The 25676-nt window shown below is 45.6% G+C and overlaps 1 protein-coding gene across 2 annotated transcripts in view; it reads right to left on the minus strand.

Moving 5' to 3' along the window:
• The window catches only part of G3BP2 (G3BP stress granule assembly factor 2), a 124091-nt gene that overhangs the window by 58349 nt on the left and 40066 nt on the right, over positions 1-25676 (minus strand). For both annotated transcript variants that reach the window (XM_054991168.1, XM_054991169.1), the window contains 3 exons: positions 22055-22228; positions 10436-10526; positions 3315-3417 (listed from right to left, as the gene is read on the minus strand). In XM_054991168.1, the coding sequence (XP_054847143.1) occupies positions 3315-3417; positions 10436-10526; positions 22055-22228 (368 nt within the window). The remainder of the gene's footprint in view (positions 1-3314; positions 3418-10435; positions 10527-22054; positions 22229-25676) is intronic.

Genomic DNA, 25676 nt, shown 5'->3' on the forward strand with positions numbered 1-25676 from the left:
TTAATTTCAGCCGACTCTGTTTCAACCATCCAGCCATGGCCTCAAAGCCATGCTCTAGGACATCCGTGGCCAAGCCAGACTGGCTGCCCATCAACAGATGTAACTGGGTGTCATCAGCGTACTGGTGACACCCAAGACCAAAGCTTCGCACCAGCTGGGCGGTGGCGGTGCTGGAGGCGCATATAGACAATACAGGGGAGAGTACTGACCCCTGCGGCACACCGCATACCAGCGGGTGGCGAGAGGACAATTTCTTCCCCAGCACCACCCTCTGTCCATGACCATGAAGAAAAGAGACCAGCCACTGTAGTACCATCCCCTGTATCCCCACATTGGTGAGGCGGTGGGTCAAAAGCTCATAATCAACTGTATCGAATGCTGCTGAAAGGTCTAATAATATCAGCAGTGCCGATCCACCTTGATCCAGGTGTCTGCGAAGATCATCTGTGAGGGCAACCAGCAATGACTGTCCTGTGTCCCGGGCGAAACCCCGACTGGAAGGGATCCAGGGCCAAGTTCTCCTTCAGGAAACTCTACAGCTGTCTCTCCATCGCCCGCTCAATTACCTTACCCAGAAATGGGTAAAGAGAGCAATTGTGTTTCCCCTCTATCTCCTCTTCTCCAAATAGAACATTCCTGGGTCCCTCAGTCTTTCCTCATAGGGTTTGGTCTCCAGCCCCCTGATCATTCTGGTCGCTCTCCTCTGCACCCGTTCCAATTTGTCCACATCCTTTTTTGAAGTGAGGCCTCCAGAACTTCACACAATAATCCAGGTGGGGTCTGACCAACATGGTATATAGTGGAGCAATATCCTGTGATTTGGATGTTACACCTTTGTTAACGCACCCCAAGATAGTGTTCACTTTTTTTGTTGCTGCATCACACTGACTGCTCATATTTAGCTTCCTATCCACCCATATCCCAAGATCTTGTTCACACCCACTGCTTCCCAGAAGTATATCCCTTATCCAGTATGGATGCTTTGTATTTTTCTTATCCAGGTGCAGAACCTAGCAATTATCCTTTTAAAATCACATCTGGTTCTATTCTGCCCACTTTTCCAGTGTGTTCAGATCTCGAATACTATGCCTGCCTTCAAGGGTGTTTAGTATTCCTCCCAATTTGGTTTCACCTGCAAATTTAATGTGGAATCCCTTCACACCCTCATCCTGATCATTTATAAACATATTAAAAAGCAATGAGCTGAGGACAGCCCTGGGCCTGTGGCACTCCACTGGACACCTCCCTCAAACCAGGCATCATGCCATCGATAACTACTCTTTGGGTGCGGTTATCCAGCCAGTTCATTATCCATCTAACCATCCTAGAGTCCAGTCCACAGTCCGCCCATCAGAACATCATGAGGAACCTTGTCAAAAGCTTTTGGAATATATGAGATCCTCAGAGGGCAATACGGGGATTCGATCTTCCACTGCCTCATCTAGTGATGGATCTGATGCTATATTGGATCCGAGATCGGCTCTGGGAACTTCTGCTTCATCCTCCAAATCAGACTGAGTGCTGTGCTTTGGATGCATGCCCTCCTGCTACCGTCTGCAGACCTCTTGCAGCCTTAGAACCGAGGGCAGGAGGTGGCATAGGCTGCATAAAAGATTTTTGGTCCCACTGACCCCACTGAGGGTATAACACTGGCGACAGGGCATGAAGATAGGGAATCCATTGAGACTGCTGGGGTCCCCTTGACATTGGAACAGACTACCTGGGACCTTGGCCCTGATTAGCATTTGCCTTCTCCAAGCAGTTTATGATCCCTGTGTACCCAATGTGGTGGTGGTGGCGAGGACTGGGGAACTTTGACTGGTTCATCGTTGGACAAGTCTAAGTCCAATGTCCTCAAAGATGGTTGATGGTGCACAAGATGACCTCAAAGACAGTTGACGGTGCACAAGATGGGGAAACATATTAGTATGAAAAACCACAGTCAGATCTGCATCCTCGAGGAGGTGATCTACGACTGGGCGAGTCTTTGCTGGATTTTTTCTTTGCTTTTTTATGTGGCAGTTCCAACCTCGACAATGGAACCAATGAAGATCTCAGCTCTGAAAGGTTTGCTGGATCCAATGACTGAAATGGGGCCCTGAAGCAGATGGAGAACGGGCCCGTCCTTTTGAGGCTGTGTTTCTGGAGCCCTAGAGCCTTTTCGTACAGGGCAGCTTTGAGTCTGGCCACCCTTTCATTACATGCCTTAGGAGTGATATGACAACACAGTGTGCAGGCTTGCATACTGTAGCGCTCTCCCAAACAGATGAGGCACATGTCATGCTCATCTGATTGTGCTATGGTAAGAAATAGGGCTATGGTAAGAAAAAGGTGAACTTTCACCCACAGAGATGTAGAAGGGGATGTTCCTGAGGGAAAAAATCTCCCTGGAAAGTAAAATGCATCCTTCCTCCATGGAGATGAAGAGAGGATTGAGAGAGGAGCACTCTCCCCTCCTGGTCACATGCCGATTTGGAAGGGAAAATACCAACTCATGTCAGGGGAGGGGGGAGCGCTTCGAGCTTTGGAAAGCTCTAGAAATTTTTTAGCTTTTCACCTCCATGGCCAAGCTGTGCAGTACCATGTACTCCTGCACAGAGGCCACAAAGATGAGCATCAAGATTACAATGACTTGCCATCTACTGAGCAAGGGCAACTTTTTCAAAGCACAGTCACGGCCTTCAGCTAGAGCTCTTGCAGCCTACAGAGTTTTCCTGGCTGCTCCTATCTCTATGCCTTCTCTATTTTTATCTGTACATCTCACTGATCTAGCATCCATACCTGAGTAACTCCCACTGTTAATGCAGAGTTATTTCACCAGCCTCAACTTGGCTGGCAGCTAGACAAATCCACTATTCCTACACTATGATAAAATTTAACTACCTGACCTCTCTGTGTGCTTGGCAAGAAATATGATTGAAGAGATTGATTTTCTGGCTTCCAAACTGGCTAAGGTTTATATTTAAATTTTTGGCTTCTTGGTGGCCTCACCTTCTCAATTTAATGCTCGTTCATATGTGCCGATTTTATACACACAACAGTTACAATACCAAGTTAACACGGAAATGAGCCAAAGACAAATAACACTCCTCCTGCCTCTACTGCTGTAATAGCTATTAGGTGCAACGTGGAAGTGAGAAGATCACGTTTAATAGCGGAAGGTCTTTAAAGGCTGCCAATCGTCCATACTCTGGAACTGCTCAACTGAACCATATTTCAACACTTGCAGTTTGCGAACTCCTACACATTACTGCAAGCAAAGGGTCAACACACATTTCATATACACTGCAGTTACGCAAGCAGAGTTATCTTACGTTACAGGGTGACTTTCATAGTAAGCAGTGGCTGTATTCTCTTGTGCAGGCTCAGGGGATGGCTGCCTTTCTTCATGCTCTTCTTCTACTTCATCTTCTGATTCTAAGATATGAGAAAAATAGCTTTACTTGCTAATAAATATTAGTAAAACACATGTTCCTGAATGCGTCCCTAAGAATATTACCTAAAACAATCTCAATGTAGATTAGGGCATAACTACAATATTACTATGGTAAAAACGTGTTTCTTATTAACTGGGCAACATCTTTTTAAAAAAGTAACAAATGTACTTGCAAAAGCCATGTGGCAGGTGCCATCTTAGAAAAAACATTCCTGCGCTGCTTCTGAGATGCTTACGGCAGCTCTTTCTTGCATGCCAGCTGAAGTCCATATTTTGACCTCCGTCACAACAAATATGATTTGTCTCTTCCCACCCCCCTTTCAACTGCATGATGTGTGTCATGGACGGTTAGTAGAGACTAGCCATCAATGCTCATTAAACATTGGCCAGATATCCAAAATTTGAGCCAAACATTTTGTTAGATCTACAAATACCAATGGACTATTATTGCTCTTTAGTAAGCATGCCAGGGTTGGTAGTCTGGAGCTACAGGCCCTTAGTAGGTGAGGCAAAGGTCCAGATACCAAGCCCCCTCCTCACACCAAAGCGTGCTGGACTCACCAGTCAGACCAATGGCAGACATTTATTCAGGACTTTGTACAGTCAAGGCATGGAAATGGTCAACGGCACCCCTCCTACAGCCTGTCCCACTCCCCCTCTTCTTCCTATGGCAGCCGCCCCTAAGAGCCTCTTGCTGCTGCTTTTAAAGACCTGTCTCCACCAGTAACCTGGCCGGCCTGCCTACCCCAGCTGCTGCTGGTCCTGCTCAGGCCCAGCGTCACTGGCTACAAGCTGCTCCCCCCCTCCGAGGCAGGCTCTGCCCTCTGTCTGGACACCGCTTCCCCCAGCGACTCCAGACGCCTGGCAGCTGCCATTCCCCTGGTCCCTCTCAATGGCTGATGCCGTCACAGTAAGCAATCAGGATATTCAAAAGGTAACATTTTGTATACAATCATTCCCATTGCATCACAGGCACACAGCATGTAAAACCAAAAACTCAAGATTTCACAGCAAATTTGACAGGTTAAATTTGCACACTTTCTCTGCATCTGAATATAGGTTACCTAAAGCAAAAATATACTTACAGATTGGGTTAGCATACACAAAAGTTGTTCATTTAACGTATTTACCCACTGAAAGGGGCCAAGTAGCCAGCAGATTACAATCCAGTGGTGGGACACTAGGGCCGCCCCCCCGGGGCTCTGGGGACCTTTCACCAAAGAGTGTGCCTGTACTATTCTTTGCTTGCTCTGACCCAGGAAGGTCCCTCAGGTTCTTAAGAGGAGGATCATTTAACATGATTTGGGCGCAGTAGTAACCACCAACTAGATTTCCAGGGTATCATTTAATTAACATGTTAGTTTAAAAAGGGGGGGGGAGGGGAGGTATGCACTCCTGCTTTGTAAACATAACATACACATGTGCATCATGGAGAGTCTCGTAAAAATGTAGAATGTGTAAGACTGAGGTTAACCCGGCCTGAACTGGGCAATGCATGCTTGGAATTTGTTTTGCTGATAGCGTGTCAGAAGAGTTCATGTTCACAGCTGCCAATGTAACCATTTGGGTTAAGAGGTAGGTTTGTTGGGCAGAGCATCTGAATAGCAGCTGCATTAACAACCTCCCAGGTCCCTGTGCTGGTAGATCTATGATTGTAGGCTCCACTAGTCTCTCAGGTTTAACTAATTCAATTTCCAAACGGGAAACTTAAAAAGATGTCCAATCTGGAATAAATGTGGAAATATGGTGGGAAAGCTGACAGAGCTCTCTTTGGCAACATCTTTGTATGTTTAATCCCTTCTGTAGTTCTGTGTTCTCCGTATTAAACGTTATCTAGCACTGCATTACCCTCGTTATTATGCTCAGCATAATCTTCTCTTACCACTTTCACAGGGCAGCAGTCTGACTTACAAGCTGACTCCTCCAAAGCACAACTTTCTCCGCTACTACTGCTGCATGACAACCACTTTGATTTTTCCTTGAGAAGTTCCAAGAAACAATTCCAACCAAGCTGAGAATTACAGAAGACCCAGATAGTACATTAAACAAGAGTTAAGCTACAAACAGCATTCTAGGCTGCACTCCTACTACAAACATTTACTAGGAAAGTCAATGGGACTTGCTTGCAAGAATAAAGATGCATGTGGTAGAAATGCCTGTCAATCCAATGTACAGTCAGAAGCTTCCAAAAGTTCTGAGCACTTGGCTTCGTCCCTTATTAATGGAACTTATGTTAAAGTATATATGCTGCCTTTCCTGAATGTAGCATCTCAAGATGCCTTACAAAAAAAATGACCTGTAGCTAACAGGGTAAAAACATACAAAGCAAGGGGGGAAAAACCCAGCTATGCAGTTCTCACTCAAGATAATTCCTAATTTTGTAGGAATTAACTGCAGAAGCTTGCATAAAAAGTACAGCCTCATTTCTTAGGGAAGGCAAACAGCACAGAAACTCTCCACACCGGAGGAAAGGGGGGGGGCTCAAAAGGAGGGGCCCACTCAGGTGGCACCCCTTGGGGCAACCTGAAGTGAACCAGTCCACAGTGGGAGAGAATGTCCTTTGGGGAAGCTGGGCACAGATGGTGGAGAGCTTTAATGGTCAAAGAAACCAACTTGAATTGGACCCGGGAGCATAGCTAATGTCGCTGCTCTAGATGGAAGCTGTAAGCTCCCACCAGCAAACTACAGCTCCTGGGCAGACTTCAAGGGCAGCTCCATCTAGCACACATTACAGTAACCTAGCCTTGATGTTAAAAAAGCACAGATTGGTGCTACTAGGTCTGTGGATGTTAGGAAAGCAGATAATTTCAGCACCAAATACAACAGTTAAGAATTCATTCTTCTAATAAATGGAAGATCCAATAAAACCCCTGAATTCTTAACGGACACAGCCAAATTCAAACTCACCCCCTTCAAAACCCTGGTCAAAATCTCTGCCTTACCAGCAAGCTCATCTTGTTAGACCCTCTGTAGACAGCCACTGACTTAAGGAAAAAAATGAACAGGGACATCACTGAATCTATCGGAATCCTGCATAAACAGTTCGATCCCAGTCAATGCAAACTGACATCCAACGTACTGCCTGTACCAGGCTTCATGGTAGAGAGCTAGATTAGACACCAATTTAAGATGCATCCAAATTAAACATAATAAACATGCTGTATAACAACCATGGGATCAGAGGTGTTCAACTAATTCCCTCCTGGAACTTCTCATAGTAAATGGGCTTGGGTATCTTCCACAGTTTTCAGAGGTGAGCTTGGGCAGTGGGGGAGGTCCCTGGCATTTTGCTATGGTAGTTGCCTGGATTTCTGTCACCTGCTGCCTGAAGTCTATCACCTGGCGCCTTGAAGGCTCTACAAGCTGCTGAACCACTCAGCTCTTTTTGGCTGTCTTCACAAGTACCTGCTGCACTTTTTAAGCTGAAGCTTGAGGCAAAGGGCTCTTGCCCTATGGCTCTTGGCTGGTGGATTGCCGCCTAGAGAGTGGACAAACTCTGAAGAGCCTGGATGCATCTGGCAGAAGACGGCTGAGCCTGGGCCATCCGTGCCTGTAAGGGATTATGAATCCTTATAAATCCTTCAAAAGTAAAAGTGATGGACTCTGTTCTATATTAGTCTCCAAAATCGATGCCGTAAGGTGAAGGTCCTTCTTGATGGAACCATGACAGGCATCTATGAGAGAAACATGGTCACTGAGGAGCAAGGTCTCTGTCCCCAAGAACTGGGTGAATCCTTGGTTCATTCAGCTCCTCGTCATCCTCAGAGGAATAGGTTGATGGAGACTTTAAATGAAGTGATGGAGTACATGGAGTCTCGATTATCTCTACCTCAGGTGCCTCAGTCTCCTTGCCTGATGATCGTTTGGATGTTCCTTTTCCTTATGGGAATGGTGAAACTTGGTTTTAGCCTTTTTCTTAGGAGGTTCAACAAACTCCAAAGACTGTCATTCCTTATTCTCAGGCTGACCTGTTGTCGGATCCGATGGTTTGGACAGAGAGACATCCATTCCCATGGACACCACTGTCGAGAACTTCCTCGTCTTCTGGCGATGAAAAGTTGCTTGGGTCCCTATCAGTTCAGACAGACTCGGTGAAGTCAATACAGGATGTTGTTGGCTCCACGGCTGTTCTATCAGGCTCTGTGTCACCAGAGACGGACGGCTGTGTCGATCCGAGCAGTCGAAATTGGATCCAAAGGGCTCAATGATCTTAAAGCTGAAGCCTTAGTCGGAGCCAAACGATGCAGCCGGGATCGATTTGTAGAGGTCGAATTCAAGGTCAATGCTGGAGTTGGGTCCAAACGGTTGGTTAATTCAGCAACGGTGGAGGTCTTCACTGCTATGGCTGTCTGATGCTGAAAAGGCTCATTTCCCATAGAAGGGCTTTGAGCCTCGTGGGTCTTTCTGTCCATGCCTTGAGAGTAAAATTTTGGCAGTGTTTGCACACTGCTACATTATGTCCCTCTCCAAAGCAAATGAGGCACATGGAACAACTATTAGTGTGTGTCATTTTGGTGGCACAGAAGAGGGTTTATCTGCCATATTTACGATCAAGTATGTCTCCGAAATTCAGCATTTTCCAATCGATGGATGAGGCCTACTCCCAAGAGAAGACCGTGGAGCACTGCAGAAGAACCTCTTCAACTGGCGACGAAAGAGGAACTGAGGCGAGGGGCGCTGTCTCCCAGGAGCACAAGCTGCTTTCAGCAGGAAACGCCCATGCATGCGCTCTGAAGAGACAGGCGTTTTAAAGCTGTAGAAACCTTGCTGTTTGGCAGGCCTGCCTGCGCATGCACAGGCCCATGTGGGACTGCACAGAAGACAGACAATGAACTCTTGTGTTCTGGACCTTTTCCAGTTTGGTTCCAGGCCAGCCTATAGGACAGAGATGGATCTAGTACCTTCAGATGATGACCTCCATCTAAAAATAGACAAGGGCCACACTTTTTTGTTACTCTTCCTGAACCTGTCTACAGCGTTCGATATAGCAGACCACGCCTCCTGTTGAGGCATTTATGAAATGGTATCAGGGGATGTGCCTTAGACCAGTCTAAGTTGTTCCTCACGGAACAGACTCAAAGGGTTGCTGCTGGTGACCAGCTATCTTCAATGTGGAAATTATCTTCCAAGGTTCTACAGGGTCCAATCTTATCCCCTATGTTATTAAATCTCTATGTAAAGACTTTAGGAGAAATCATGTGTAGCTATGGAATTGGAATGTCATCCACATCCAGATGATACCCAGCTCTGTATCCAAATCTCCTGGTGATGCAGTCGAGGTCCTGAGTTGCTGCCTGACAGCTGTGGTCAAATGTCTAAAAGCAAACTGAACCCAGACAAGATGGAAGTGATGCTGGTTGGGAAGGCAGAGATTTTGAAGAACACTCTATTTCCACTTTTGATGGGGTTCAATTGACACTTGCAGACTCGGTTAAGAGCCCAGAGGTTATACTAGATCCAGTGATGCTCTCAGAGATGCAAGTTAACACAGCTGCAAAAAAGTCTTTCTGCAAGCTCGTACTAGCCTGGAAGACTGCCCCCTACCTTGACACAGCCAATTTGGTCCCCTGGATTCACACCATGGTAACATCGAGACTAGATTACTATAATGCACTCTACATAGATCTCCCCTCAAAACCAACCTGGAGACTCCTGTTGGTGCAGAACACCACAGCTCGATGATCATCAGGAGCTTGGCAGACCAGGCACATTAATCCCATTCTGCAATCACGCCACTGGTTGCCCATTAGTTTCTCAACTCCAGGATCTGGCTATTGCATACAAAAGCCCGTCACGGCCTTGGCCCCTCACATCTGCGGCATCCCTATGCTTCACCACAACAACTTTGCTCACCTGAACAGAGCCTTCTGCAGACACCACCCTACAAACAGGCAAGATCAACAGCTGCCTGTACACAGACATTCTCTGCGGTGGCCCCACCTTACCAAGTGGTCTGCCTGAAGAGGTCAAGAAAGCACCCGCTCTCCTGGCTTTCTGAGAACTACAAAACTGCATTAATTCAGGAGGGCTTTTTACTCCCGTAATAGGCCTGTGCTGTAAGAAAAAGATCAGACAGATGTCTTGGTAAAGGGACGAGACCTGTAAACTACACTACTGGATTCTATCCACTGGTGTAAATATGCTCCTACTGGCAGTTCCCACATAATTTAATATATTTATGTCAAATTACTTAAGTCCTGTATCTGCAGTGTTTCGTATCTGTATTTGGTTCTATGCTTGTTTTCAAATTTTTGTGATCTATCTATACCTTACTGTCTTGTTTGTTGAATGTACCAGATATTGATCATATTGATTTACAGTGTGTAATTTGTCTTAAGCCTTAGTTAGAAAGGTGGACTGTAACTAAATAACATCTGCAGAGGCCCCCGTCATCTAAGCCTAGAAGGGTGGCAATGTGAAAAAGGGTCTTCACCACTGTTGCACTAAAACTTGGGAACCCCCTCCCCAGGGATCCGCCTGCCTTCCTCCGCCTTCTGATAGCGGGTGAAGCCTTTTTGTTTGGTTTGGTGAACCTCCTCCCAACTTGTGCACGTTTATATGTCTATATGTTCTATTGTATTTATATATGCATTTTAAAATGTCATTTTAATGGTTTGTGTGTTTTAATATCTGTTGTTTGCTGTTTTGGAGACCTTATTTGTTTGAAAAAGGGGCATATAAATGTTTTAAAATAAATAAATAAAATCCTCTAAATTATTGATTTTATTTAGATATTTGTACCCAACGAGGACAACATTGTTTCCCCTTTCTCTATTTTATCCTCACAGGCACTGCCCTATGAGATGGGGTCAGGCTGCAGAATGAATGCCCCAAGGCCACCCAGCAATCTTTCAGGGAGGAACGGGGATTCAGACCTGGGCTTCCCAGGCTCTCACTCCAACCACTCCACTACAGTACAATTTAGTGCCAAAATTCATCGTTGCCACTGAAGATGAAGCATGCGAGTCCGGGGCCATGCTCTCTGTAAGATCCCCTCACCTTCATCTAGTTCAGCTTCAGATTCACCAAATACTTCATCTTCATAACGGAATATGTCATTGTGGACATAAAATTTATTTGGAACAGAGCCCTGAAAAACAAACATACCATAGGTAGAAAAAAAGGTCAACTGTTGACCAAGTCAGGCAAAATTTGCATTCAGCCATTAGGGAAAAAAAACTACTTTTAAACGGAACCAACTAAAATCAGTAGTAAGCATGATGTGCCTGGAAAAAAAAAATAATTTGCCGACTTCTGACTTTCGTTGGATCCTAACAGAAATATTATACTACTGTTACTTCCTAATCTGATATGAATCATGCTGCTATTTTCAAATTATGTTTACTTTTTCTCTCTGCACTTCTGTGACTGCCAATACAGTAACAAAAGATTAACACCTCTTACCTGTTGAGTTCATATGGAAAAGCTGGTCTTGTATACATATGAATGGCCCTCATTCTCAGAGATGCCATCCCAGTTATGTGTCCTGATTATCCAGATACATTCCTGACTGAGGTCGCCAAGCTAAAAGAGAATGTGTAAGTCTGCCTGCTGAAATAGGTTTAGATGAACTGATATCCTGGAAGTCTACGGAAGAGAAGCAGAATCCTGGAGATACTTTAAAGATCTATCTTTAAAGACAGGTGCTGCAGTCACCTGTCTAAGGATCTTGTGAGGAAGCAGTTCTCTGTTGATCCCTAAAATGGGCTAAGCTTCTCTGCTCTTCAGTAAAAAGGAGCTGAATTCAGGCACAGACCAATGCAAACTATTTCTAGGACGCATCAGCATTATGGGTTCTTTCATCTTCAGTGGAAGGACTACCCTATTCAAAAATTGGGGGGAGAAACCTGAAAATTTAGAAGACCCCTCACCCACTGCCTCCAACAGAGGAGCCTTCAGAAAGGCCCCCTCAAGCCAGATCTTGACCTATAAGGTAACGCGGAGGTTAAGCTCCTTTTATCACACTGAGAGGAAATGGCTCCACTGTTCAAGGGTTGTCCAAAAACAAGTATGAGTGTAGCTGCAAGATCTGACAAATCATTAAACCTGTCGAGACAGCCCATTGGACGGTGGATTTGGTTAGCAGAAGAGTGCGGTAGGGCAAGGTTCCTGACTTGGATAAGGTTCTTTGTTAGCCGTTTCTCTGCGCACCACATATTGAATGGATAAATAAAACCAAAGCCCAGGTAAGCGGATACAAATGGTCCAGGAGAGCAGAACTCCCAACAGTTCTTCACACAAGGAGCAATAGGAGACTACTTCTCAAAACTCAAAACTGACAATGCTAAAAGCAAATGGATTTTCCACTCCTTTAAATATATTCCCCTTCTTACCAAAGAAAAGAGCCAGTCTTCAGACAGATCTCTTTCCTCTTCTTCCTTAAAAAGCTCTTATCATCCCCCTAAGAACTCCAGGAACAGTAACCTTTCCTTCATGCCACAACCCTCCACTCCTTCTATTTCATGTTCACTGCATGTGACTGTGCAGGAAATAAAGAGTGACCAAGGGTGGCAGAGAGAACAACAGCCAGAGGGTGTGGCTGGCCATCTCCGTTCGGACAGTTCCTGCCCTCCAGCCTATCTACATGGCCTTGGGGCTAGAAGAAAGCAGGCTCAACCTTTGCAATTACCAACAGGGGTGTGCAATTCAGGTTCGGTAAGCAGTAAAAAATACCAAATTTTACCTGATTGGGTAAAATGAGGTATTACCAAACTTAATTCTGAATAAGTTCCATAATACCAAATTCAAGCTTACCAAATCTATTCAATAAAATTCAGTAAACTTCGGAAACTGCAGCTGGGCTGCTCCTTTGCTAAGGAACAGCAAAGAACACTGCTTCCTGCCTTTAACCAGAAGGGAGGGGGCAGTGAAGGAGAGGAAGAAGGGGGAAGCGGGAGGAGGAATGGAGAGGGTGAGCGGCCAGTCCTTGCAGTAGCTCTCCTCTAGCCAATAGGAGTCTCAAGAAGGAAAACGCCATTTTAAAACAGCTGCAAGGAGTTAAATTAGGAGGCTTGTCTCAGACCATTTTTTTTTGGTATGGCAGAGGGTCTTTATGTATCACCCTTAATAATAATTTGTAAAGGGTTGAAATCCTACCCTGTTTACCTTCTTCCCCATTCCAAATCATTTCCTCAAAAGGAGTTAGGGGCCGAAGCAAATCCTTGGACCTGATCAGCTTGGTGAACAGATGTTTCAGCTGAACATATCTAAACCAAGATATCCTAATTCTGAACCTTTCTTCCACTATAGATTTTTCCAGAATTGTCCCATTTTCAATCCAGTTAGTAATCAACAATATCCCAGAGTCTTTCCATTCCCTAAACTCACTTAAATCCTTTCCTGGAGGGAACCACTCTTGGTTAATGAAAGGTGTTAGGGGGGAGATACCTGGAGCTAAGATTTTCCTATATTTATCCCAGGTTTTCAGCATGTTATCGAATAGGGAGTTGGAAGAAGTCATAACTGGCCTGTTTTTAGCTGAGGACCAGATAGTTACTAGTAAGGAAAGTGGTGAAGAAAAGAAACTTTCTACAGAGATCCGGGCTTCTGCTGGGTTCAGTCTTAAAGCCTGAATCAATGGAGCCAAAGAAGAGGCAGCATGATATAAAGACAGGTCTGGGACATTCAGACCACCTAAACCTGAGGACTGACGTAATGTCCGGAACCCAACTCTTGGTTTGCGACCAGACCAAATAAACTCATTGAGAGCCCTTTGCCAAAGCTGTATTTTCCTTGGATGTATTTTAACTGGGAGGGATCGGAACAGAAACAGAAACTTAGGGAGAATAAGAGATTTAACCAATGAGATCCTATCAAACCGTGAGTAACTTTGTTTTTTCCATTTAGAAAATAGGATCAGCACGGATTTAAAAAGTTCATCGAAATTTACCCAAATGACATCATTCAAGCTTATGGGGATATAAACTCCTAGATATCTCATCTTATTGCAAGCAGGAAGGTAGGAAGGCACGGCCCTACATATGTGGCGGGAATGCCATTTTGTTCAGGAATTTTGGAGAGTGGTTCACAAAGAGATATCCAACATGGTGGGTCTTTTGTTGCCATACTCCCCAGAATTTCTCCTACTGGATTTTTGGCCCAACTCTGTGTTAGATAGGAATACCAGATCTCTTGTCTCAATATTAGTTGCCTCTGCTCATCTGGCCATTGCTGGGAATTGGAAATCCCTCAAAGGCCCATTGCTAAAAAAATGGTATCAGATAATCTGGGAGCAATATTTGATGGGTAGGATTATGCATAATCCGTTTTTTGGGAACTTGCATATGGCAGTCCCTTTATTTGAATACGATGAAATCTGGAAACCAATTTTAGATGTTTTAAATGCCAAAGAAGTAATTCCCCCAATGCAAAAAAGTTTAAATGCTTGTTTATTGTAATTCTTGGGTTTTTAACAATTTGCCAAGAGTGGTTTTGATAATGTCTTTTATGGCTTAGTTTTAATCCCTTTATTGTTTGTACAGTACGGTTTTATCATTTCTTGTATTAAATTTGGATTAAAAAAAATTAGGTGGCTTGTCTCAGTCAGTCTCCATTTTGATCTGGCCTGGAGACGGAGAAAGACACTTCTGCTGCTGGATGTTGGCTCTGTGTGTGTGGGTGGGTGGGTGGGTGTGTTATGGGCTGGGACTCTGGCTGGTCTGCTTTGGACTGTGACTGTCATTTCTGGCTTTATATTTGCTGCCTGTTCTTCTGAGGGGGTTGTTTTATTCTGTTGTGGTTAATTTTTTGTTTGCAGTTTCATAGTTTCTGTTCATTTTATTAAATTTTCTTATGCAGGGGCTGTTTTCTCCTGTTGGTGGGCTTTCATTACAGAAGTTTAATTTGTGTTTTTTGCTGGGTTCTATTTTCTGTTGGTTTGGTCAGGTGTTCAATTGTTGTTGGTTGTTCTTCAGGGTGCGGCCGTGTTTGTTGAGATGCTTGCTAACTTAAATTACCTAGCAGCCGGGGTGTACTTTTTGGGTATCCTGAGAGGACTATGTAGTGTGAACTTTTAAAAAGTGTTTTTAAGATAGGCTAGTTGTAGGTCTTTTAAAGAAAAACTTAATTTAGGGACAAAAAAGAGTGTTTCCCCTTTTAATAGGCTTATGTAGGGAATTAAGAAGAGTTCAGGTTGTACTCAAATTCTATAGATAAATAGGCCACACATTAGTGCATTTAGCTAGGTTTTCCCTGCCCATCTCTGGCTTCTTTGGAGCCAGACCAGGCACATTAGAAGAAGGGTTTTTTTGTCATAGACTGGAGGGTTAGCTGCTTGCTAGTGTAGCACCACCACATTCCTAAATAGGGTCTTTTAAAAAGAGACTTGTGTGTCCATCTGCAGGTTTAAATCCACAAAAAACAAGTTTTTAGAGTAGGTAGGTAGGTTTTAAAAGAAACTCTTAGTTTTGGCTAGGTGCTTTGGATGGGTTGGTAATTTAACTGTTTAATAAGGTTAGTACAAACTAGTTGGTGTAGGTTCCAGGGGGCAGAAAATTGAGTGACAGGAGACCAGAAAGGGGCCCTGGGGGAAAGGGAGGGATAAAACTAGATGGGAGGGGAGGGTTGCAGCTCTCCTCTAGCCTGTGCAGAGGAGGCCTGCCCCAGCGCAGCTGCCTTTCACCAGCCTGGCTTCCGGTGGCAGCAAGAGGATTTGGAGGGTTCACAAGGGTCTCTTTCATGAAGTGGTGGTAGGAGCACCACCCCCTCCAGAGGTGGCTTTTAATGTAGTGGTTAAGAGTGGCAGAACTCTGATCTGGAGAACTGGGTTTGATTCCCCACCCCTCCATTTGAAGTCAGCTGGGTGACCTTGGGTCAGTCGCAGCTCTTTCAGAGCTCTCTCAGCCCCATCTATCTCACAGGGTGTCCTGTTGTGGGGATAATAATGACTTTGTAAACTGCTCTAAATGTGGCATTCAGTTATCCCAAAGAGTAGTATATAAGCACAAGTTTAAGGTTAAGGTGCCTGAAGTAGGAGCTGAGGCTCCCCCTCGTTTAGCTGCTGAGAACTAGCAGTGGGGAGCAGCATGAGGAGTCTTTTGGGGTGGGCTTGGGGGACACGAGTTTTCCGTCCCTTGTACTCACCCCAGGGGCCCAGAAGATGTTGGAGGAACTGGCAGAAGGGCCCACCATCAGTGTGACTTCCCTAGTTTTCTCTGAAGCTAGCAGCAAGCATTTCACAGAGAGGCAGGAGGAGAAGATGGCGGAGGAAGAGTTTGGAAGTGGTGGCCCCTACTTCTCTACCCCCTTACCCTCAGCCATATTCTTCTGCCCAGTCTACACATGGTGTGTCTGGCCGAGTGCTGCACAGGAGGCATCTCCTGGGGTACCCACAGCTGCAGGACACTGTCGGCACCCATTGTCCTCCAACATCTCGGAACACTTCCAGAGGACCCCTGATATGCACAGTGCCAGCACTGTAGGGCCCAGGTCACAGAGGGAGAGATATGAATAATCTCTCAATGATCAGCCTGAGGAACCACATGAAGAAGCACCACCCGGCAGTGTTACTTTGGGGGAAGACAGAAAGAGGCACTACAAGAAGGACGTCCCGCAACCACCTCTGGAGCTCTCCCCACCCTGGGTTTCCTGTAAGGAAAAGATACCAAGCATCTCTGCCAGAGAGGTCTTGTGTACATGGCACTAGTGTGCCAAAAGGGGGGGGGTGTCCAAAGGGCATCTAGGTTCATCACCCAGAAGATTGCACAGATCATCCACGTAGACAAGCAGCTTCTGTCCGTAGCAGACAACTTCAGCTTCAAGGGCTGCTCGAGCTGCTCTGTCCTTGGTACATGACCCCTGCTTGCACCATGCTTAGCAGGACCGTGATGGCCTCCTTTTACAGGGCTGTCAAGGAGCATGTGAAGGCAGAGTTGTCTTGCGCCATTGGGAGAACTGGGCACTTCACATCACATCTGGACCTGCCCTCAGCTGCAGCAGGCTCTTGCTTACAGCTCACTGGTGGCAACCTGATGACTTTCAGGGTGGGAGTGGGAAGACCAGCATCACGCAGGGCCAGAAAGGACACCACCAGGCCAACTTCTACAAGGCTTTGCTCCACGCCGAGGTTCTCAATGATGCGTACAGGGCAAAGAACATCACTGCCACCATCAAGAGGGGATTAGTCGAGTGGGGAGGTGAGGGTGAGCACATCATCACCATGGGATACATGTTGATGCTGGCACAAACATAAAGAAAGCAGCATCAAAAGTGGGCCTCTTGCACGTTTACTGAGCGGCCCACAAACTTCGACCTCTTGGAGAAGGATGAACCTGGTCTGGGTTCCTTAGAGGAACCTGCTGAGGACCCCACAATTTGTGAGTTCAAGTGTCTTCTCCAGAAATGCCAGCGACACATGAGTCATTTCTCACGCAGCACGTAAGCAACTCAGCAACTGTGCCAGAAACAAGCCAGGAGAGGCGTGTGGGAGCATCACCTGATCGCTGATGTTGTCACTTGCTGGAATACCACCTGTGCCATCTTTGAGTGTGTGGTGGAGCAGCAGGCCACCCTCATGGTGTGGCTCTCAGACAACAATACTTGGAGGAGGAAGGGCGTGCTCAGCTGAGAGAACTGACTCACCAACGCCCAGACAGTGGAGGTCCTGAGGCCCTTCAAGGAATTCACTGCCGCAGCCTCGTCTGCCATGGTGACCCTGGGTCTGGTCCTTCCAGTCTGGTGCATACACTTCAGAGTGCTATGGCCTCCTTCCTGGACCCAGACACAGGACGTGCAGACCTGGTTCCAGGAGGCGCACATGCACTCGTGATAAGGCTGCAACAGGGCATCATGTCCCAGCTGCAGCCGCTCACCAATAAGGAGTTGTGCATGTTAGCGATCATGTGCAACCCATTTATCAAGGACACCTTTTCCAAGCAGGCCAAACACCACACCAGAGTGAGAGATGCCCTTTCTGTGCAGATGCAATGTGGGCAGGCCAAGAGGGGACAGGGAAGGGGCCCAGCTCTGCTGGTTCCCTTCTTGCCCCTTCTCAGCCAGCTCCCCCCATGGCCAGCCCAAGGATGTCCATGGAGACGGAGATGCTCTGGTGTGCCCTTAGCCCCTCAAGGAATGTGAGGCATGTGAACCAGGATTTGCTGGAGATAGTCAGGGACTACCTTGCAGAGCTCTTTGAGTTGCTTTCACCAATCTGCTGAGCTACTGGGCCAAGAAGGAGACGATCTGGCTGGACCTCTCTCTCGAGGCTCAGAAGCTCCTTTTGTGCCCTTTGACGAGCGTGGAGAGCGAGCACACTTTTTTCCCAGGTGGGCAACATTGTCAGTTTGCATCGCACTCGCCTGCTCCCCTGGAGAGTTGAGAAGTTGGTCTTCCTGAAGGTCAACATGCCGCTCTTCAATTTCCAAACTTTGGACTTCCAGAGTGAATGAGGTGAGCCCTCCTAGTGGCCTGCATCCTCTGTGAGGAAAAAATGCTCTTCCCAAGACTTAAAAGTTAGGTAGAAAACCAGCAGATTCAGTTGGCACAACAAATGCATACTGTAACACACACACACCCCGCCCCGGCAATACCACAAAACCACCAGCCCGCATTAGCACGAATTTCTGCAGATAATTGAGAAAACAGGCCCCGGAAGAGTTATTGTCTTGCCACTCAGATGGGAAGAGTCAGAGAGAGATATTAGGAAAAGCAGAGAATGACATGCACCATGTGCCACAGAGAAAACTCACAGAAACACCCAAACGAAGCTGATGTTGACTAAACTTAAGTTTCCTCATTGCAGGGATGTGAGGGATGGCTGATGTAAATCATATAATGGGTTGTTACTTCACTGCAGGGGCAAGAGGGATAGGTGATCTATGTGTAGTCTTGTTAATGTTAACTTTCCTCACTGCAGGGATGGAAGGGATGGCTGATGATGAAGGCTACTGCAGAGAGAGAATTACTTGAGCTTTCCTGCTTAGTTCTGTTCTGTGGTGTTCCCCCACTAGCTGAACCCAGTGCCTGGCTGCTGTGAATATCACTAGTTCTGTTGCACTAAGTTGCAAGAGTGTGCCTTGGTTCAGTTTCCTTTGGGTGGAACAGATGTGATTCTCTGGTGTGGGCTGAGATGCAAGAGTGTCCCTTGCTTCATTTTGATTTGGTGGCGGGGGGTGGTGGTGGTGGCGGCGGTGGCGGCGGATTCCATTCCCTTCCTTCAGTTCGCGTCTAGATGCAAGACTGTCCCTTGCTTCAATTTGGTTTGGGTGATTCTGTGGTGTGATGTTGGTCCTCATAGGGAACAACGGAGAGCAGCTGGACAGCCTGCTTAGGGGGCACTTGGCTTTTTGGGAGGATGTCAGTTTGGTTCTCTTCAGTTTCCCCAGAGATGAGCTTGCATTTGAGAGTGTGCCTTGGTTGTGGCATCCTTGTCTACATGGATGTGCCCCTGGGAAAGAACCTTGGGCCACATGTTCCTGCAGTAGAAGTTGGTTTGGACTTTCCCCCCACAATAGAAACAAATGGAGTGGCTGGGGCCATCTTGTTCAGGGGCCCATAGAATTGGACCCTGGGGTCAAACTCCCTCTAAATTGGGAGGCCTTTAGAGAACAGAAAGTAGTAGGTCCCTTGCAAATTTCGTGGATTTTGCTTTCAATATGCCATCCAAGCTCCTTGGACAGCCCCAAGATACTTTTCTCCATTGGGAATAATGGAGATTGGAGGTGGCTGGGGGCACCTTTGGGGGGGCATAAAGTGGCCCCTCAGGGTCCAATCTTCCTGAAACCCAGGGCGGGGGATAGAGGACAGGGAGCAGTATGTCCCTTGCAAATTTGGCAGATTCCGATTGCAAAATGCTACCCCCAGCTCTGGAGAGCTCCTCCCCCCATAGTGAATAATGGAAATTTGAGGTCGCTGGGGACACTTTCTTTGGGGGGGGGTGTGCATAAAACGGCCCCTTGGGATCCAATCTTTATGAAAATTGGGTGGTCGCTAGAGGACAGTTAGGAGTAGCTCCCCAAATTTAGTCAAAGAAGGACCCCCCCCGACACTGGATATTTCCAAACTGAATTTCCCATAGGAAACAATGGCCATATTTTACCGAATTTGCTCTGTATTACTGAACCAAACTGGGAAATTAATTTGGTATTCTTCAAATTTCAGTTTTTTCCCCAGTTTGATATTACTGAGTCCAAATTTACCAATTCCCCTCCCCCCCGTGCACACCCCCAGTTACCAATGCAGACACCACTGCCATATTCTCCCCAACAATGCCAATGTTTGGAGAGCATAGGGGAGAAAATTTGCTGTGCTGTAAGTGAGGAACCCGATCTTGCCGACATGGGGAATGAGGAAAGGCCACCAATGGATCCAACAATGGCCCCAATGAGAACCGCGGGTGGCCCATTCACTACCAGGCTTTAGTGAAGCCTGCAGGAAAGTGGGGAGGGGCGGAAGAGAGCAAGGAAAGGCTGACGAAGAAGAACTCAACTCACACACAGGACTCTTAACCTACATTGATACACTGTGGCTCACAACCCATGCTTTTGGGGATGTGAGGTGCAAACACGTGTCTATCCCATAAGGACAAGTTTAGGGGGAGACTCTCAAGTTAATGGCACCCTCCAAGAAAAGAAGAGTAACAAGAAACTTTCTGTAGGTTCTGGCAGCAGACTACAAGCTACTCAGGCTGTTTTTCCCCTCTTACACGTAAGCTGGGGGAGAGAGGCTGGAAACATCCCTGTCTGCTGGCTGAGATCTGGGATGAGCCCCTTCTTGTTCCACATGTTCATGCACAAACCAAAGGGCTTTCATACCTGGCTTGAGTGAGCTGGGCCAATGCATCCAGGTATGTAGAGGGGATATGGATTAGATCACAATATATTCTAGTTATGCACATGTATTCCAGTCAACTGTGTATGAACTTTAAAGTAGCTTAACAGCAGGTTGTACAGTTGTTCTTTTTTATCTTTGATAACCAATTAAAAGTAGCGGGCAGTGGTAGATAAATGATTCTTTAATTACTAGAATGGACCAATCATAATCTGCTCACTTAACTTCTTGTCAACTTTTAAAAATTTGTGCACCATGGCATCACTCTTGGCCTTGGTTAGAAGGTCACATGATCATAAATCTGAAGAATTAGCTAAATCTAGAACCAATCACATTGTTATATTGTTGTCACATGTGAAAGATCTGAGATGTCTTTGTAGATAGCACATGTCAGTTAGTATAAAAGATGCCACCCAGATAAGGGATTCGGGTTTGGACAAAGGAAATCTCATGAAGACTTAGGCGAGAAATAGATTGGTCTGCGTGCTTACTGAAAATTCAGTGTTTCACAGCAGACTATGATTTGATTTTAAATAAATTTTGATTTATTTGAGAGATGTTAAGAGATCTAACCTTTTCCCATGTATTTGTTCATTAATTATGGGTTTCATTTTAATAATTCTCTATATTTTAGTATCATGCTTAATAGAGAGATTAGAGTTTATTTCAATAAACAATAAATATTAATTGCTAAAAAGTCTGAGTGGCTTGATGGAAAGGGTTAAAACAAGAAGAACCCATATAAATTATTTGTACTAAATAACAAGTTCTTTAAAGAAAGATCTATGTTTTTAGGCCTCATTATCTAAAGCCTTCTGAATTGTTCAGAAATGGGATAGAAATCTCAAGTTTAGAAGCTTTAATGAGGCACAGATAAGACATTCCCTTACAGGAGCAGCTGTGGATGTTGGAATATTATACCATTTGTTTAAATTACATTTTCGAATTTTGTAAACTGCTTTCAATCCCCACTGGGGAGAAAATCCAAGAAGAAATACTTTAAAAAATAATTCTTGCCCTCAGGAGGAATGGATACTCCTAACTGTGGTCTTTGAAGTTGGCCTATTATCCAGCAAGTATAAACAACAAAAAAGAGCTCCTCTGGAAACTAACAGTCACTAACCAAGAGGGGACCCCCCCCCGGAGGTGTAACCAAGTATCTCAATAGTTTATAAATACTCTTACATATAAATATTATTATATTTTTAAAGAAAATTTGTTCATTCAAGAAAAACAACCCATTATCTTCCCAAGCTATTCTTTCTCAATCCCCACTGTTCCTTGGGTAAGAGTCAGAAACTCAAATAGCATTCATATTCCTGATCTTCATTCCTTTATTTTCTTTCATTGCAGTAGTCATATTTTTTCCAACTCAGACAGCACCAGGCCAACAATTAAGCAATAGCCATTTTAATGCTGAACAGATGATACTTATTCAGACCATCAATCAATGCAGTCTAGTCTGACCAGCAGGGAATCTCCAAGGTCACCGGTAGAAGTCCTATTTCTAACGAAAATGTGAAGATGCCAGAGATGGAAATCGGGACTTTCTGCACATGAGGCAGATCCTCTGCCATGAACGGTCACCCTGCTTTGGTTGTCCAGACTCTAAATGAAGTGCATGGACTACTTTGTACTTCGTTCTAATACAAATATCAATGTTTGCCCAATGCTATTAGCAGGCAAGTCACATCTAATTTTTCAAACTCTTGTAGAAACGCATGCTATGTTTATTTCAAAATGACTTATTCTGATTAATTGAAAGCTTTCCAAGTGTCATCTGATGTTAAAAATTATTAGGTCCCAAGTTTAACTTGCTAATACTTGAAACCAAATATTTGGGTAATTACTTACTTCTGGAGCCAGAACAAAGGTTTGCATGAACTTCCGCATCGGCTGCCCGTTGTTTGTTAACTCTCCCATGACCTGCACAACTACTCCATCATTCAAGGTTGCGTGGGCGTCCACATGACGAATCTTAGTACGGCATTCATTAAACTGCAGGGACATCACCTTCTTATGTATGTCCTAAACACAAAAATTTTAATTCCATTCAACCACAGCCATGCCAAATACTGAAGCAATTTTTTAAAACGTCTGTAAACAGACTTGGTTTTGTATGAAATCTACACACACAGCACAATGAAATTAAATCCTACCATTATAACATGAACTCATCCAATCATTATGGGCTTCTTTTGTTGCAGCCTTTCACCACTGTGTGTGGATTTTTTAAAAAAGCCTTCAAAGTTTCCCCTTGTCTAATTACCAACTAAAAATTCAGTAAGATTTAGCTTATGAACAGAAGCGTGCGCTCTGAGCTCCAGGATGCCCCCAGCGGTCAACATGAGAATGGGCACAGAGCAGATGTTCGCCTCATCTGCCACACTTACACGGCAATCTTAAGAACACTCTACTGGAAGCAAGACTCACTGTGAATACGCTCTCTAGTCTAAAGGACAGCTCTCAAAGGACCAAACGTGGGAAAGGAGAAGCCAATCACCCCACAGCCACTCCAAGCCACACAGGTGACTCTCGGCTCACTCCCACCTGGAGCCTCACCAGACCACCGCAGCCTGGCCTGCTGCTGCATCATCCTCTCTCTGTAGAGGGGAAAAGGTACATTCTAGATGAGGCTGCATGAGTAGAACAAGGGCTTCACACGCTTATTCACAATGGTGTTGTCTTTAAACAGTGGTGTTGCTGAAGGACATCCATCTGGCCTCAACCAGGGCCAGGGCTTTTTCTGCCCTGGCCCCGGCCTGGTGGAACGCCCTCCCGCTGGAGATCCGGGCCCTGTGGGCCCTGTTACAGTTTCGCAGGGCCTGTAAAACGGAGATGTTCCGGCGGGCCTTCGGCTGAGTGCCAGCGGGTGTCCGCCTTCTTCCATCTAAGACCACCACTTCTTCTGGGGCTGCCCTTGGCCATCTGCTATGCCCATGTACGGGCTCCCAATATTTGTTTAAATAGCCTGCTCCTGGACTATTTTAATGATTTTTTTAAAAAAAATTGTTGATTTTATGTTTTTGTGATTTTAATGTATTTTTTAATGTTGTTAGCTGCCGTGAGCCCATTTGTGGGAAGGGCGGGGTATAAATTGAATAAAATAAATAAATAAATAAATAAATAAATAATAAACAAACCGTTATCTGGCTCTATCTACAACGCAAGTGGAGAAGGAACACAGCAGTGGCTGACAGCACGTTGCCTGGGGTGGGGGGAGGCAGAAGGAAGCCCTAAGCCAAGGATCCTGGGGAAGGGGAGGACAACAAAGGAGAAGAGGGCTATGGAGGTAAGAGAAAAAAACACACACACTGAGGATGTTCAGGCCTTCCTTCACCCAAACTCCCCCAAGCACCACAGACCTTTTATGAAATCCTTTAATGCTGAGCTTCAAGTCCTGCTTATAAGAGGCACAAGCCATCTGCACACTCTCCAATCACAGATGCCATGGGATGGCAAGACAGGCCCAAAGGAGAACACCACCAGCTGCTCCCTAAAACTCAGGACTATAACCAGGCCAGTGCATTACCAGCAGCCTCTAACCTACCCAGCATAATCTCTCTTGCACATAAGCCTTGGGTGGCAGGCCTTTCCCTGCGTACAGAAAACCCCTGTAACATAAACCATTTCATCAACAAGAGATGTGAAGGGCTGGGGGGAAACAGAAAAATTCGGAGGGCGGGGGAACCATGGCCCCCATTTTTTCATGATGTCTTTGAAAAAAAAATTCCAGTGGAAAAACTAGAAATATTGGGGAGTACTGAAAAAACTCCTATGAAATATTTTCTCTTTTAGAATGAGCAAAATGCTTTTAAAAGTAGGCACACTGTATACAGCTTAAATCCCTCTTCCCTTGTGGATGGCCTTTTTAACCTCTCCCTCAAACCACTGGGCAACAGGCAGCTCATTGCCCTATCTTGCGGGAGGAAAAAAGGTAAGGAGGAGGCGGGGCCGAAACGGAGAAAAACAAAAACTTTCATTGCCAACCGAGCTCTCGCTAATCAGTGACCACAGAAGGAAGAAGACAACATCTCGCTGGGACTACATCTAGGTGTGCAGATATTGTTACGGAAAAGTAAGCCTTTCAATTTATTGTGAATTCAATGTAAAAATATACTCATAGTTTCGCTGTGCGAAACACTAAATTTATAATGAGTCCAGTAGCACCTTTAAGACTAACCAATTTTATTGTAGCATAAGCTTTCGAGAATGACAGTTCTCTTCGTCAGATGCATGGAGGGCAAGAAGAAACTGGTCAGATATAGAGGAGGAGAGGGGAGGGGGGAGGAGAGGGGAGAAGCAAACAACTCCTTTGATATGGAGATGCAAACAGCTCCTTTTGATGTGGGGATCAGTTTGCTTCTCTAAAGGTTCAGAGGACTTAGCCGTGTTAGTCTGTAGTAGCAAAATCAAAAAGAGTTCAGTAGCACCTCCAAGACCAACCAATTCCACTGCAGCACAAGCCCTCGAGAACCACAGTCCTCCCCGCCAGATGCATCTGACAAAGAGAACTGTGGTCCCCGAAAGCCCACGCCAGGTGCCACTGGACTCTCCCCGACCCCGCCTCTGTAAAGGAAATCAGTTACCTGTGATAATGAGATAACCATTCATAGTCCCTATTCAGTCCCAGCTTGACAGAGTCAAATTTACATATGAATTCCAATTCAGCAGCTTCCCGTTGGATTCTGTTATTGAAAGGTTTCTGTTGAACTACAGTGACCTTTAAGTTTTTGATGGAATGTCCTGGTAGATTGAAGTGTTCTCCCACTGGTTTCTGGGCGTTGCCATTTCTAATGTCAGATTTGTGTCCATTAATTCTTTTGCGTAGAGGTTGGCTGGTTTGTCCCATGTACAGAGCAGAAGGACATTGTTGGCACATGAGGGCATATATCAGATTGGAGGATGAGCAGCTGTAAGAGCCAGAGACAGTGTAGTTGATGCCATTGGGTCCTGTAATTGTATTCCCTGGGTAGATATAAGGGCAGAGCTGGCATCGTTTAGGGTTAGGGTTATCATTTTCCAGGAGGGGTTGTAGCTCATTGATGTTCGTATCATCAGTGAGCTACAACCCATCCTGGAAAATGATACCTCTCTCTCAGAAGCCCTGTGTGGAAGACCTTTCCTTGCCTACAGACAGCCCCCCAACCTTAAACAACTTCTCACTTACAATCATGAATCGGCTAGCAGAGTCACCAGCACAGGTACCAGGCCCTGCAACAGACCCAGGTGCTAGCTCTGCCCTTATATCTACCCAGGGATACAATTACAGGACCCAATGGCATCAACTACACTGTCTCTGGCTCTTACAGCTGCTTTTCACTCTGCTCTGGTCAGATTTCACTTGGAGTACTGTGTTCAGTTTTAGGCACCATTGTTTAAGATGGCTGTTGACAAGTTGGAACATGTCCCAAGAGGGCAACAAAGATGGTGAGGGATCTGGAGACCAAGTCCTACGACTGCCTGGAGAGGAGAT

The sequence above is a fragment of the Eublepharis macularius genome, chromosome 11 (genome assembly GCF_028583425.1).
Source record: "Eublepharis macularius isolate TG4126 chromosome 11, MPM_Emac_v1.0, whole genome shotgun sequence".
NCBI classification, from domain to species: Eukaryota; Metazoa; Chordata; class Lepidosauria; order Squamata; family Eublepharidae; genus Eublepharis; species Eublepharis macularius.